Here is a 14,506-nt window from a genome sequence, read left to right as displayed (position 1 = left end):
AAGGGGAGGAAAGCAACGTTGAAAGGAAAGTATCCTTAACAAATGAGGGATGGCAGGCGACCTCTATTAGTGATGAATAGAGCGAACAACCTTGGAGGCGGGGAAGGAAGGAGATGGTCCTTAGGGTCTGTGGCCTCACTGGTATTCCTCGCGGTTGCAAAACGCTAAAGTAGCCCTGGCTGTCGACCCTCCAGGTGTTGTTGGACTACAACTCCCATCAGTCCCAGCAGGCGGTTGGTCAAAGCTCACGGATGATGGGATTGTAGATAAAACCACATGGGGCGGTTTGCAAAAAAGCTAAACCAATAAAATCATCACGCACAAAAAATTGCAATCATAATTTAAAAACCGTACAGAAAGTTTAAAACCACAATAAAATTAGACCAAAACGAATGAAAACTCGTGCAATTTTTCTAAGCATCCGGGCACGCTTTATTAAATAAGAATATTTTCGGCGTGCGCCGAAAAATGTGCAGTAGAGGAGCCTGCCTCCTATCAATGGGCAGGGAGTTCCAAAGTCCAGGTGCTTGGAGCCTTACCGCACATCTGGAGGGCTGGGTAAGGCTGCGCCAAGACAAGTAGGAAAGTTCACTTAGTCCTATGTAAGTAATCCTACATTGCGCATGGGCCATTGAATTTCATGGGGCCTTGCACCCGAGTGCGCACGTTCAGGGCTGCGCTGCAAAATCCACATTTATTTACTTATTTCTCCCTCCTTCCCCTTCCCCGCATCGAATGGGTTAATTACTATGCGCATGCGCAAGGCTACCCCACGGCGCGGCAGCTGCCTTTCTTACGCAAGCGCGGCAACACGACTGGGAAAAGCCGCCCAGGCCGCGGCTTGCTAGACGGGCATGCGCGGCGCGCCGGCCGCCGAACCCCTTCTCCGTCACCCGCCCATGCGCAGAGCCTTCGCTGTCGAGGCCCTAACGGCGCACGCGCAAGGGGGAACGAGCGCTGAGCGGGCAGGCCCCGCCTGCTTTCCCTGTCTGCGCTTGCGCAGCGAGGGTCCTGTGGCTAGAGGGGACCGGGCTGCCCCTCCCCAAATCCGGAGGAACCGGTGAGTGTTGGGTGTGCGTGTGTGCGCCCGCCCGGTGCATTATGGGAAAGGGGCAGATTTTTTGTTTGTTTGCCTGCCCTCCCCCCATGGTCCTTAATACCCCACCCCACTAGTCGCAGTGCAGCATGGGATTGTGGGCTCCTCTTGAGGTCCATGAAGCCCCAGAGCATTATGGGGACTGAACTCAGCTCTGTTCCATACCTGGGGCGAGGAGTTGACCTCTGCTCTCCCAGAGCATTATGGGAGCGGTCCATACAGTGTCAGCCCCAGGGCATTGTGGGATGAAGTCTCCCCTTGAGCCCCCACTCTTTCCCTCCTCCTCCTGTGCTCTCTGGGGGTCTCTCTTTCTCCCCACCCCACAAATCCCCCAGGCCCCCAGTGCCTCCATCCATGTTGCGAGCCGAGGAGCCTGTGCCAGACATTTATAACTAGTTCTGCTCCTCTTCCAGGTTTGGGCTGCTGGCATTAAGGGGTGATGTCTGAAGTACCCAAGCATGTGGAAGCTGGGAGCTCAGAGGACATTGGCTTTGAGGAGGAGAAGGAGGAGGAGGGGACTTCGACTGGTGAGCAAAGTGTAGTGAGCTGCAAGGGAGAACTCCCGTTTGCTTTGAGGGGGTGGGAGGGTAGGGTATGGGGGTGCTTGAGTTTCCCTCCCTCCTGCCAGTAGGCCTGTGTGGTCAGGTACGTAGGTGCTAGACTCACTGCGCTAGGGGGATTGGGAGCATAATATAATTCTTCCCTGCCAACTCACAGATCTGCTGGCCCGCCTAAGCAGAGCAACAGTTGATTTACGTCCAAGGGCTGCCCTGAGAGTAGTAAGTCTCCGTTCGCATGAGAGGGCTGGATGTTAGCATCCTGTAGAGCTAGGCTGCATAGGGTTTGGTGTTACCGTTAACTTTCCCACTGGCTGCAGTTGTTTCAGCAGGGCACTAGGGGGTGGTATCCTACAAGAAAGGGTGCAGGCAGCTGCAGAACTTTTAGGAGAACATTTGTCCCACTCTCCTAACCATGGTACTGCTGAGTACTAAGCATTGGTTTGTTTTCATCGTAGGTATGATACACACACACACACACCCCACCTGTTGTTAGTGGGCTATTCTTGGATTGGCTCCCAAGAGCTGAGTAGCACAGCTGTTTAAATAAGCCCATTGAAGCTACTAGTATTTTGTTAGTAATCTACTGGAGTGCTTTGTGTCTCCATTCTAGCTGTAGAGCAGAGGAGGTGCCTTCTTTTCCAGGCAGCATGGAAAGTGCAGAATAGTAGCTTCTTAGAAGGCTGTGGGGCGTGGGGCTGCGGAGGAAAGAAAAGCCTTCTACCAAGTGGGTTCGTGGAGAAGGGGCAGAGTATAAGGCTGTCAGAGGTAGTATCCATCCCACTTGCAAGAAACCTTGGAAGGGGAGAGTGCTCTTGTGCTTGGATCCTTCTCCCTGGTTTCCCATAGCCATGTGGTAGGCCATTGTGAGAACAGGATATTGGGCTAGATGGGCTCTCTGTATATTATATTCTCTCAGTCTATAGACCTCTTGGCCTTGAAATCCCAGATCCCAGTTGAAAGGTGACATTTGTGGAGCAGGAGTAGGCACTGAGGAGGAGATACTTGTCTTTATGGTGATGTCTTCTGGATGGCTGGCAGTGGTGCCATGTGTTCATGGCAGTGCTCAATTTGTGGCCAGCCTCTATAGCATACAGATGTATGATCTGCTTGGTTCATTGTGAGCTCTCTTTGACCCAAATCATCATTTTGATTCATTATTTAGGCATATTATATTACCATGGAGCTTAGGGTGGGCTTAAAAAAGAAAAGAAATATATGCAATAACCCAACAACAAACTTGCAAAGGAAAGTGTAAGTGAATGAAGCTTCACAGATGATGAGGGTTTTGAATTTGGGTCTCTCTCTCTCTCTCTCTCTCTCTCTCTCTCTCTCTTCCCCCCTTCTCCTCCCAGTCTAAACACAGCAGTTGAGCCACACTGTCTGCTCATCCATCCTATGTCAGGGACCCAGTTCAGACACCTAGAACTTGTAAAAAGGCAGTTGCAGAATATACATTTTTCTCCTGGAGACTTGTGCAAGCCTGAGCATCATTCAGGAGCGGAAAACTCTTGTGAGACCTTTTGATGGGCTTTCATTTATGATGGCTAGCCTTTTAGTGGAATGAGGGTTCAGGCAAGGTTGTGTGTCTTTCTTAGTTCTGCACAAGCACATGGAAAGTGTGACAATGGGAACTAGATACAGATTTTAGTGTTCTCAGTCTTGGCTTTATTCTTTCCATTTTTAAAAAGAAGAAGAGGAACAAATATCTAGTCCCTTAGGTTGAGAACATGGCCTTGGAAGTGTCTTTTGTCCTGGGGAGCCCTGCCTTAAAATCTCAGCTCACAAAATGGCCTCAGCCTCAGTTTGCCACCTGCAAAATAGACATGGGTGTAGCCAGAGTTGATTCAAGGGGTGTTGAGTATCTTGACTACAGTGGTGCCCCGCAAGACGAATGCCTCGCAAGACAGAAAACCCGCAAGACGAAAGGGTTTTCCGTTTGCAGAGGCGCTTCGCAAGACGAATTTCCCTATGGGCTTGCTTCGCAAGACGAAAAATGACGAAAAAGATTGAATTTTTTTCCCGCTCCAAAACCCCTTATTTTGAATCGCTAAGCTGCTAAAAGCATTTTAGCAGCAAAACCGCTAATCTCCCAAGCGTAAAAAGCCGTTTTTAGCCATTAAAATGTCAATAGCGCTAATAGCGCTACTCCGTCAATGGGCTTGCTTCGCAAGACGAAAAAACCGCAAGACGAAAAGACCCGCGGAACGGATTCTTTTCGTCTTGCGAGGCACCACTGTACTTACTTATTTTGGTCAATATCCTACTTCATTGTAAAGGTGGGTAATGTGTTACACAAAGGAGCTGCATTTTTAAGAATATATTTTGAAGGTACAGCATTTCAAATGAGACCTTTGGTGGATAAAGGTGCATTATATCTATATAAATAGGTGCGTGAAACATATTTGAGGTTTCAAAAGAGTAGTTATTCATGAGGGATGTGGAGCTATGTGTGTGGAAAGGGGAGGGAAGGTGGAGATAGAAAATCATGAACGGATTGGGATATTTGGGATGAGTCCTTACTTTTGAATGCATCTGTATTCAAGCCGCCTCCTCTGATGAACTAGCCTAGAGCTGTCTGAGGTTCTGCCAGTTATGGACTGTGATTCTTCTAGGTGTCTCTACCATGCACGAGGAAGAGGATGAATCTGAAGCTACATCCATATCTTCTGGAGACAGCAGCCCCCCTACCCCATCAGCCCAAAGCCTTCCAGGTACAAGGACATGAAAACGTCATATCACAAAGCAAGCTTTCCCTGTAGCAAAATGGCTGGGGCTCAATTTGACTCTGGATTTAGCCGCCCATTCGCAGTGCCAGGGATTCAGCTCAGCAGCCTCATGCTAGTCATGAAGAAAGCACCTCTGAGCATTTCAGGAGTGCATTTCCAACACTGCTAACTGTAGCCCTTGCCATCCTTGCACATTTTAGAGGAGTTAGCAGAATTTCTGGATTACAGGGTGCGGCTTTCAGGCTGCCTTTGAGCCCCAGAACTTCCCCAGCCCCAGGATTTGACTTCCCCCACCCGCATTGAATGACAGAAGCTGATATGCAAAATAAATAAAATATAAATTGGGCAGATGGGAAGAACTTGCTGTAACTCCGAAACCTGGAAGTGTTGTTGTCTGTACCTCACTGCATTTCCCCCCTTCCTCTGCCTCTTTTATTAGGCCCCCGGAGCAAAGAGCCGCAGGCAACAGTTGGGGAACCGGTGGACGATGGCGGAGAGGCTGGGCAGGATCAGCTGAGCTCTTCGCTGGCTCCCAGCCCTGAGTGGCATGAATGCCCCGAATGCGGCCGTGGCTTCGGCACTTCACGCGCCCTGAAGGTGCACCGCAGCTACCACGAGGGGCGCAAGCGGCCACACAGCGGCTCCTCTTCCTCCAAACAGCCGCCGCCTCTGATCCTGCCCAGTAACCCCAACAACCAGGAAGGGCGAGCAGCCCCCACCTCTGGCCGGGGCCGAGTTTTTCACTACATATGTGCCGAGTGTGGCCTGGGCTTTGCCTCCCCGGCCACCCTGGAGGGCCATCGCTGCGAACACGGCTGGTGCTGGAGCCCCCCGCCCGCTCCCCATAACAAGCTCCCCCCCTCCCCCACCCTGAGGGAGGCCAACGGGGACCAGGACACAGATGGGGCCGACGGACCGTACCACTGCACCGAGTGCCCGGGGGAGTTTGGCTTGGTGTCAGAACTTCACGAGCACTACATGCTCCATGCCCGAGGAGAGCTGTAGATCACATCTTTTCTGCCCCTCCCCAATCCCACTTCCTAATCTAATCAGTGGCGCCTGCCAGGACTCTGGGAGAGAAGTGAAGCCTCCTTCATTTTTTTTATTTTTTGAGGTCCTCTTTTAGTTTCATTCTATTTTTCTAAAATGAATTTAGCAGGAGGGGAGGAGAGTTGGGAGGGTACGCGGTTGCTTCGGAGCAATCCCTCCTGCATGCCCTGCTTCCTCAGAGTAAGTGTAGCAAACGCAGGAGCCCCCTGCCCACCTGCAGGGAAGGGAGCTGTTGCCTTCTCCCTGCCCCCAGAGAGAGGAGCTATCTACGGGTCTGGCGCCTGTAGGTCCTAGCTAATTATTCCCCAAAGGGAGCCCATGTCAATGGGCTTTTTGCAATGGAAGCACTAAGCAGTATTGGGCGTGTTGCTCATCTTTAAACAATTGAACCAGGAGAGATTTTATTCCAGGCCTATCTCAAGGTTGAGGGAGGAGGAAGGGGCTGGGTTAGAACGGCATGTCCTGTGCACAAGGGTCCTGCATCCCTGCTGCCCACCCTCTTACTGTGTAGACAGTCCCCTTCCCAATTTAGGTGCCCATCCTCTCGCTTGTCACCATCTTTGGCACCTGGGTGGTCCATGCTGAACCGAAGCTGTGTTCCGTCTGTCTCTGTGTGTGGGTGTGCGTGTGTTTGGCTTTTTAAAGAGAGCGGCTTCTAGAGACGGCATCCATTCAGCATCAGTCATGAATATTAACAACCTCTCTTTGCAGTAGCTGGGAGAGTCGGTTTAATAAAAGTGATTCTGTATGTGTGACTTCTCACTGTGCCCATCTCTCTCTTCGTGAATGGGGGAAGCTCAATGGCACTGGATTTGGCTGCAGAGATGGATGAGGGGCTATTTCAGTTGCAGGGGAACTCTTTGACCCTCCAGGTGTTGGCTGAATGGCAACTCCCATCAGCCCCAGCAAGCATAGCCAGGGACGAAGATAGTTGTAATCATCCTTTCCGCTGGCCATTCTGGCTGGGGCTGATGGGAATTGGAGTCCAACACTATTTAGAGGTCCCCAATCCCTGCTAGAGAAACAACTAGAGCACCATGCAGCCTTAACGTCCAGTTCCTGTTTGAAAGCTGCTTTTGGAGTAGCCAAAAGTACAGGGAGAAGACACAGAAGCAAAGGGAAGTTTACATACCACCAGTAAAAATGCTACCATCAATGCATGGAATCTAAGTGACAGAACACAAAAAGGAAAAGAGATGGGGACAGAAGAGGAACAATTTCAACTCGCACACCAATTATTAAGTTAAATAGCTGGAATTGGGAACAGAAGAGCCAAATGGAACTGGTCTCCCAGCAGAGCTGATGGAGGAGCCCTCATTCCCTTTATTCCATCTGCTGCAGCCTGATGGCATAGCTGCTGCCAGGTGACAGTTGAGGGAGAAGCTAAATAGATCTGTAGTCTAGCTTAGGAGCTACAGTGCTGCCATATGTGTGGTGGTTTAGCTCTGTTAGGAAAGATGAACACGCTTGTCTCATGCACTTGAAGCACATATTAGGAAATAGCTGTGTTGCTTTGGCATAGTTCCCAGGTAGCTCTTGATACAGAATGAACGTACTCCTTTATTTTTAAGTTTTCAAAAAAGCACTGAAACTGTTGGGCAAACATTTCCTTCTGTCAGAATCTGTTAATTCAGATGCACATATTTACAGCTCTGTTGGGTGGCAAATCCCTTCACTAAATACTATATCCTCAAATACTTTAATACTATATCCTATATACTTCCTGTCAAGCAAGTCCCAGTATGTGGGATTTCACAAGTAAATTTGCATAGCTAGGGATGATGGGAGTTGTAGGCTTTCCTCCTCCCTGCTCTATAGCTATACCTTGAAAGTGCAAGGCTGTCTCAAGAGTGATTTGTTTCTCCCGATTACCCAGATTTTCATGAGACTTCCATCATTCCAGTTCCTTATTCTAGACAGCAACTTCAGTTTTCAGGATAGGTATGACAAACAAAATACCACTCACAGTATTAGTTTTTATTGTTTAAAAAACATTGCTTTTTGGAGCTGCCTCCAATTGTTTTTAACAAACAACCAAACAATGTGTTGTTAAACGTGAACCAAAACGGATTTAAATCTGCTCAGTTCTGCCTTCATTATAAAACATGTTCTGGTTTCACCCATTGCTGGGTAGAACAAACAGCTAGCTGCAGGCTTACATGAAGAGCCACGCGGTTGACCACAGTGAGAACAGGATGCTGGGCTCCGATGCACCATTTGCCTGATCCAGCAGAGCTCTTCTGTTAGGAAGTGGACTCTGGCTCCTGGAAGCTCATGCCACAATAAAAAAACACTTGTTGGTCTTTTAAGGCACCACAAGACTTGTTGATTTTGGTGCCAACAGTCCTAACACATCTAACCCCTCTGGAAATTGTTTACCATGTAAGAAGGGGTATAATGATGAGGACGACTATTAAATACTTTTCTACTCGCTCCCGAAACGAGCAATCATGGAATTTGTGGAAAGTATGAGAACCCTCATCATGATCTCACGGTCCGCCCCCTGTGTGTGTGTGTGAATGAAAACAAGGAAAACGGGGGTTAAAATAAGAGAAAGTTGCATGGTAGAGCTGCTCTGTCTTTGGCACGGCAGTAGGAACAACCAGGCAGAATTTCAGCCGGTGAAGATTTCCTTCCTATCCGCAGCTTTGGGCAAAGCTTCACCTGCTGAACATCTTCCCGTTATGCTTGCTATTAAAAGCGCAGAGCTGGCCTCGGCTGACCAAGCCAGCGCATGCGCCCCGGCATCTCAGCCCTCCACTTCGCGACTGGGATCGGAAGCAGGAAAGAGCATGCGCATAAGCCCCCTGTTTTCAACAAAGCGACGAAATCTATGGTCGGCACCATAGACTGTCTTAGACGGATCGGAGGAGGCCTCACGGAGGTGGCTGCGCTTGCCCTATAACTCTATGGCAGGACAGCCTTCCCACCTATCGTCAACGTCTTATTTGGACGCATCGCGCCCCTTACGTCGCACCAGGGCTGTCTAAAATATTGCCTGAAAAAATAATCACGGAGTGTGCCCGTCTAGGGACCACAGAGGGGTAAACGCTTGAAGACTCCCCAGTCCCAGTCTATTCCTGTATCTATGCTACGAATAAAAAGCTACGGCGGCAACGAGATAAAAGTATGCGCATGGATATTAGTCAGGCGGATGTGTAGACATCACTCTACAGGAAATTGGCGAGGAGGAGGAAGGTCCCCGGAAGCAGGAAAAAAAACAGTGTGGGGAAAAAAACGTAGAGAAAGGTGACGGTTGAGATGTGCATTTTTATTTTTTCGCGTTGACAGGGATTGACAGGGGAGCCGAGCGTGCCTTTTCGAGAAAGGCTTTTCGTTGTTTCTTAAGGGCCGGGAGTGGAGAGATGGCAGAGGGAAGTGCCTGAGGAGGAGCTGGAACAGTCGAGGGACTGGCGAGAGGCGAAGGTGGGAGACCTGACCGCGGGCGGAGGGAGGAAGAGAGGCTGCTCTGGGCCGAGCCGCCGCGTAGGTGGGGAGGGGGCGCCGCTAGCCTAGAGGGGTGGCTCGGAGCCTATGGTTCCCACTGCAGGCCATTCGGGGACTCTAGCTCCCGGCGGCGGCAGCAGCCAGCGGGACCCATGGCTGGGGATTGTGGGAGTTGTAGTCCCACGAGGGCTCTCCCCCTCCCGGCTTGGTGGAGGTGATATTGTGGGGCTAGAGGTGAGGTGGGCGGGAGGGAGGAGGCTCTTCTTAGGAAACGGTCAGCGAGGAGGAAATGTTGGGGGCGGGCCCAGATGTATAGCACTTTATTAGTTAAAACAACCTTTCAAGCCACGTTGGGTGGTGGTTGTGTTTATTAGCATGTTATATATTTTCACATTTTCGGATCGTAAAGCACCATGTGACCCTTGGATGAAGTGTGTTATAGAAATATAATAAATAATACAATGGTGATGATGATTACCAAAAATTTGGTAAGCTGGTCCATAAAACAAGTGATAATAGCCTCTTAGAATGTCCGCATATACTTTTGCTAGCACAACAGCGGTCTTAAAAAAGCAACAACTGTATGCTTGTGCATGTATTTTTCCTTGGAAGACAACACTTTGAGTAACATTTGCATAGAAACAGCAACAAGAGTCCGCCTGTCTTCTGGTTTACAGGTGCCTCTTCACTTGGTTGACCTGAAACAGTATGTTGAAAAAAGCTGCTTCGCTAACTGCTCTTTACATTTCCTGGAAGCAGAAGCTATGAGGAGCATCTCCTTTAAAAAGGAGTGCACCACACATGGGCATAACCTGAGTTGTGTATGAGGAAGGGAGCCAAGCGGGATTGGGGGTTTTGCTCACAACTTGGTTTCATTCTTACAGGTAGCAATGGCTGACTCTTCTGCAGTCGGTACGCCACTGTTGACTGAGCATCTTCTTACAAAGGTGTCGGACTGCAATGGGCTTGATGTTTCAATAGCCCAGGAGCATCCAACAATCTGTAAGCCAGAGCCTATCTGTGTAGAGGAGGTGAGCTCCACAATGCTGCCCCCTGTCTGCCCAGGCACAAATGACAGAGAAAAAGGACCCCCTAGCAATAGTACAATCTGTGAGTACTCTGGTTTTGTTCTTGCTTTTAGAATTTAAACGATTCTCCAGCTGGTGAAAGAGAGTTTCTAGCACCCTGTTATAAACAATTATTAAAAATTTGCATTAGAAGTCATAATCTTCTTCCTTTTATCATGTTTCTCTGCCAGCATTCTGAAATATGAACAAGGATGTGACTGCATGGCATCATGAGACACAGGGCTTCTGCATGGCACCATTAGCAGTGCAGACAGCCAGCTCTAGGTCTATGCATGCAACCCAATGTATTGCCCAGGTTCTGCAGTTTCCTAGCTTTCATTAAAAAACGAGGGGAAAGCTTCTAGCTCTCATGACTATAGAGGAAAATCTTAAAAGCTGCTACTTAATTTAATGCTCACTTTCAGGTAAGTAACCACCGCCTCTAGGTGAGGAATGCCTGTCCACTTTTATTGCCTATGTCACTTGCATCCTGATAGTTTGCATGTGAGTCCCTTCTCCTAATCAACTTTTCATTCTCCCTTTATCCCTGCCGGGGAACAGCCAAAGTGTTCCACAGTGATTACTTGACTGGAGAAACACAACCGTGTGTGAAGGCAGCTGCTGCTTGGTATCGCCCCTCTCCCCACTTCTGCTATGTCACACTTCATCAACAGCTGATGAAGGAGAGTGTAGCTTATGCAACCACCTCCTCAGTAGTTTGTGTACAATGCCGACTTAAGCCCACATAGCTTGCGTAGTCCAAAGGTTGTGAGAATGAATAGTGTCCTGCTGATGAAAAACTGATTGCCAGGAAGGCAGACTTTTCATGGCATTCTCTCCACCTGTTTCTCCTTCTCTTCAGGGAGGTTCTGCAAAGTAAGCTGCAGGTTCTGCTAGGCCCTGCTTGATTCCCTCTGTTTCTCTTCATCTCCAGACAGCCTGGGTGCCAATCAGTGTTTTCACTGCCTGATCACCTTCCCAGATGAGAAGTTCAAGGAGCGGCACATGAAGCGGGAACACCCGGAGGACTTTGTTCAGGCCAATCTGCGTGATGCTCTTTTTGTCTGCTTCATATGTAACAAGGCCTTTGAGAGTTCACGCGCGCTCATCTGCCACCAGCGGGGCCATGCGCCAGCCCCGCCCTCCGACCCTACTGACTCCTTGCGCCCTACCTTTGACTGCCATGATTGTGGCCGCCGCTTCAGCCAGTTGGCCAACTACCAGCGTCACCGCCTGGGCCATGCCGCGGGCCACAGCTTGCCTCACCAGTGTCCGGACTGTGGCAAGAGCTTCCGACAGCTTTCAAACTTGCGTCGGCACCAGGCTTTCCACCAGCAGACCCAGGAGTTGCTGCCCTCCCTCCCCTATTCCTGCATGGACTGTGGGGAGAGCTTTAACCAGGAGGCTGGGCTGCATGAACACTACATCCGCCATGCTCGCGGGGAGCTCTAATATAAGCTGTAGTTTCGTATCTATTCCTTGGATCCAGATGGAGGCAGGAAGATGACAGGCATTGCAGTGTGAGATGCAGAGCCAGAATGAGACAAGGAACAGGATTAATGGGTCCTTTCTGGTTCAGAAACAGAAGGGGGAAGCCGCTATTTTCAGGAGGTGTCACATCTGGTTTTGCTCCAGTCAGGAAGAATAGTTGGTACAGGGATATATGCAAAGCTGTATTTTCCTTAGAGGAAGTGCTGTCTCCACAGAGTGAGGATAACTGAAGGACCGAGGATGGGAATAGTCTCTTTTAGGAGATGCTGACTTCCACCTAGTTCATGGCAAGATTTGCTACTGGTCAAAGGGGAGGGAAGCTTCCATCAGTATTTTGCCTTTTCTAGATGCTCGGCTGTCATGAAGGGCACACTTTTTGCACTCCCACCTGCCCAAGCTTGGAATTTCTGGGTAGCCTTGCAGAGAACCTGCTTGCTTCCTGCAGAAGGTTGGGAAAAGTTAAATGTTTGAGGGTGCAGAGTAGAAGTTAAGTCAGCTGATTAAACCCTACAAGTGCTTTTTTATAGGGAAAGGAGAATTCAAGTGAGAATATTCTCTTGCTTTTTAAACCTGAACTACACACAGCTTTGGATTTGAGCCAACCCCTTCAGCTGTGAGTATCCTGATTGGATTCTCTACTTGTGAGAGTACGGCTGATTGGGAGGCAGAATACCAGTGCTTTTCTTCCCTGGGGGTACTTGAGGGTACACAGTACCGGCACCTTTTCTTTTCCTAGAAGAAAAGCAGTGATTAAAAACATGGCACTTACTATAACAACTTCATGGTGAATACTGGCACCTTAAGAGGAAAAGCACTGCAGAAGACAATATAAATTACGTTCCACAGATCTGTGTACAATACCAGAAGCACCTCTTAGGCCCTCAATAGGCCATCAGTGGAGAATCTTTTTCCTGTTGATGGCTGCATTCCCTTGAGGGAGGGAGGCAGAGTCAAAAGTGGGCAGGGCCACCTCTCTTCTCTCCTTCCTTTTCCTTCCCCACCCAGCAGGCTGCTGGGGGAAGTACATTGTGCTTCCCAGAGATCTGAGCCAGTGTCTTGCAGAGTTTCTCTGCTACCTCCATCCATTTCAGCCTTCCTTCTGTATTTTTCCCCTTCCTGCCCTCTTTCCCCAGACATTAGGCTGCATGATACTCTGCTGAAGTCCGCCGATTACCCACTCTGGCAGGAAGGTAAACGGCGTTTCTGTGCGCTGCTCAGGTTCACCAGGAGCAGCTTAGTCATGCAGGCTCATGACCCGGAAGCTGTACGCCGGTTCCCTTGGCCAGTAAAGCAAGATGAGCGCCGCAACCCCAGAGTCATCCGTGACTGGACCTAATGGTCAGAGGTCCCTTTACCTTTTACCCTTACTCCATCCCCCTCCTTGTCCCTTGTTACAGACTCCGCTAACCCAGAAATAGTACCTCGGGTTAAGAACTTTGCTTCAGGATGAGAACAGAAATCGTGCTCTGGCGGCAGCAGCGGGAGGCCCCATTAGCTAAAGTGGTGCTTCAGGTTAAGAACAGTTTCAGGTTAAGAACGGACATCCGGAACGAATTAAGTACTTAACCCGAGGTACCACTGTAGTTCTTACACTCCAGTTTGTTTGCTACTCAGGCATGGAACAGATTACGCTGGCTCTTCTGGCCAGTGCGATGTGTTAGAAATGTGACAGCCCTATGCTGTCCACTTGGTGGCACTGCCAGCTAGAAATTGAAAGCATAGTCTCCATTCCAAGGCACCTAACACTAACAAATAAATCTACTTTGTACTGAGTCACTGTATATACTGAGTCATTGGTTTGCTTGGTCCAGTACTGTTTTTGCCACCTGACATTTGAGAACATTCTCAAATCCCAGATCCTTTTAAACTGGTGATGTTGCAGATGGAACATGAGACCTTACGTTCTCCCAAAACTGAGCTGTGAACACTGCTAAACCATGCTGGATCACATGTAATGGCTTTTGCTTGCCCAAATAGGCACTTAGGCCCCTCCTGCACTACAACCTGCTGTGTTATACGGCTTTAACTTGTCATGGCTTTACCCCAAAGGATCCTGGGAACTGTTGTTTGTTATGGGTGCTGTGAGTTGTCAGGAGATCTCTAATTCCGTCACAGAGCTACATTTCCTAGAGTTGACCTAGGGAAAGGGATTGATTGTTAAACCACTCGGGAACTACAGTGGTGCCTTGCAAGACGAAAAGAATCCGTTCCGTGAGTCTCTTCGTCTAGCGGTTTTTTCGTCTTGCGAAGCAAGCCCATTAGCGGATTAGCGCTATTAGCGGTTTAGCGGCTATTAAAGGCTTAAGGGATTAGCGGATTAGCTGCTAAAAGGCTATTAGCAGCTTAGTGCCTTAGAAAAAGGGGGTGGGGAGCGAAAAAAATTTGCAGGAACTCGCAAGACATTTTCGTCTTGCGAAGCAAGCCCATAGAGAAATTCGTCCTGCGAAGCACCTCCAAAATGGAAAACCCTTTCGTCTAGCGGGTTTTCCGTCTTGCGGGGCACCACTGTATAGCTTTGTGAAGGGAATAGGGGTCTCCTCACAGCTCTCGGAATCCTTAACCAAGTAGGATGTTTTGGAGAAGAGCTATGACCGTTTATAGTAGTATAATACTGCTTATGGCACCTCAGATTCAGCTCCTGGCCCTTTTCATTTTATAATTTCCACCCTGGATAATAAAAGCAGCCCACGATTTCTTTCTTTCCTCACTAATGCAACTCCAGTAGTAGTAATAGTAATAGTAGTAGTAGTAGTAGTAGTAGTAGTAGTAGTAGTTAAAAATGGCTCTTCCCATTAAAATTAATTGTGTGGCTGTCTTGAGAGAGCTGTATCCCCATTTACAGCTTGTCATTGCCATTATTCATATATTGCTACAGGGCTATACAAGTACTCCTGCGCTAGAGGAGCACAGCAGAAAGTTCAGCATCTGAATTCACAAAATAAAACTGAGAAACATTAACAATGATTTGCGTGCACATGTCTAATGTGGGATAATGAGTTGTTGCTCTTGACTCATTGATAACACAGGCACTAGCCAATAGGTGCCTGCCATACTCGCTCAGCCACATTC

At 48.9% G+C, this 14,506-nt stretch overlaps 2 protein-coding genes across 6 annotated transcripts; both read left to right on the top strand.

The window, feature by feature from the left end:
• The first annotated feature begins 846 nt into the window (after positions 1 to 846).
• ZNF428 (zinc finger protein 428) lies at positions 847 to 6,187 on the top strand. Of its 2 annotated transcripts, XM_083456060.1 has the most exons (4): positions 847 to 1,060; positions 1,510 to 1,623; positions 4,269 to 4,367; positions 4,822 to 6,187. In XM_083456060.1, exons 2-4 carry the CDS (start codon positions 1,536 to 1,538, stop codon positions 5,385 to 5,387), a joined length of 753 nt encoding a protein of 250 aa, XP_083312186.1. In that variant the 5' UTR covers positions 847 to 1,060; positions 1,510 to 1,535; the 3' UTR covers positions 5,388 to 6,187. The 2 variants fall into 2 exon arrangements, with proteins under 2 accessions (XP_083312186.1, XP_083312187.1); XM_083456061.1 differs by lacking the exon at positions 1,510 to 1,623 and having other exon boundaries at positions 913 to 1,060.
• A 2,418-nt stretch (positions 6,188 to 8,605) lies between these two features.
• ZNF576 (zinc finger protein 576) lies at positions 8,606 to 14,401 on the top strand. Of its 4 annotated transcripts, none has more exons than XR_014514777.1 (4): positions 8,606 to 8,681; positions 9,764 to 9,989; positions 10,881 to 13,618; positions 13,951 to 14,401. XR_014514777.1 is itself a non-coding variant. In XM_083456080.1 (3 exons), the coding sequence occupies exons 2-3, from the start codon at positions 9,770 to 9,772 to the stop codon at positions 11,396 to 11,398; spliced, it is 738 nt and encodes a 245-aa protein (XP_083312206.1). In that variant the 5' UTR covers positions 8,637 to 8,852; positions 9,764 to 9,769; the 3' UTR covers positions 11,399 to 13,218. The 4 variants fall into 4 exon arrangements, 1 of the variants encoding a protein (XP_083312206.1); XR_014514778.1 differs by having other exon boundaries at positions 8,612 to 8,858; XR_014514779.1 differs by lacking the exon at positions 13,951 to 14,401 and having other exon boundaries at positions 8,637 to 8,858; positions 10,881 to 12,274; positions 12,315 to 13,218.
• Positions 14,402 to 14,506: the final 105 nt, after the last annotated feature.

The sequence above is a fragment of the Podarcis tiliguerta genome (assembly GCF_965153285.1).
Source record: "Podarcis tiliguerta genome assembly, chromosome: 8".
Lineage (NCBI taxonomy): Eukaryota > Metazoa > Chordata > Lepidosauria > Squamata > Lacertidae > Podarcis > Podarcis tiliguerta.
This window is presented reverse-complemented; position numbering and strand designations above follow the sequence as displayed.

Excerpts from the sequence above, each read along its gene's own strand:
- ZNF428 (XM_083456060.1), top strand. The coding sequence starts at position 1,536 with ATGTCTGAAGTACCCAAGCATGTGGAAGCTGGGAGCTCAGAGGACATT. Across the intron at positions 1,624-4,268 it reads GGAGGAGGGGACTTCGACTG|GTGTCTCTACCATGCACGAG; the intron begins GTGAGCAAAGTG and ends TGATTCTTCTAG. Across the intron at positions 4,368-4,821 it reads ATCAGCCCAAAGCCTTCCAG|GCCCCCGGAGCAAAGAGCCG; the intron begins GTACAAGGACAT and ends CTCTTTTATTAG.
- ZNF576 (XM_083456080.1), top strand. The coding sequence starts at position 9,770 with ATGGCTGACTCTTCTGCAGTCGGTACGCCACTGTTGACTGAGCATCTT. Across the intron at positions 9,990-10,880 it reads CCCTAGCAATAGTACAATCT|ACAGCCTGGGTGCCAATCAG; the intron begins GTGAGTACTCTG and ends CTTCATCTCCAG.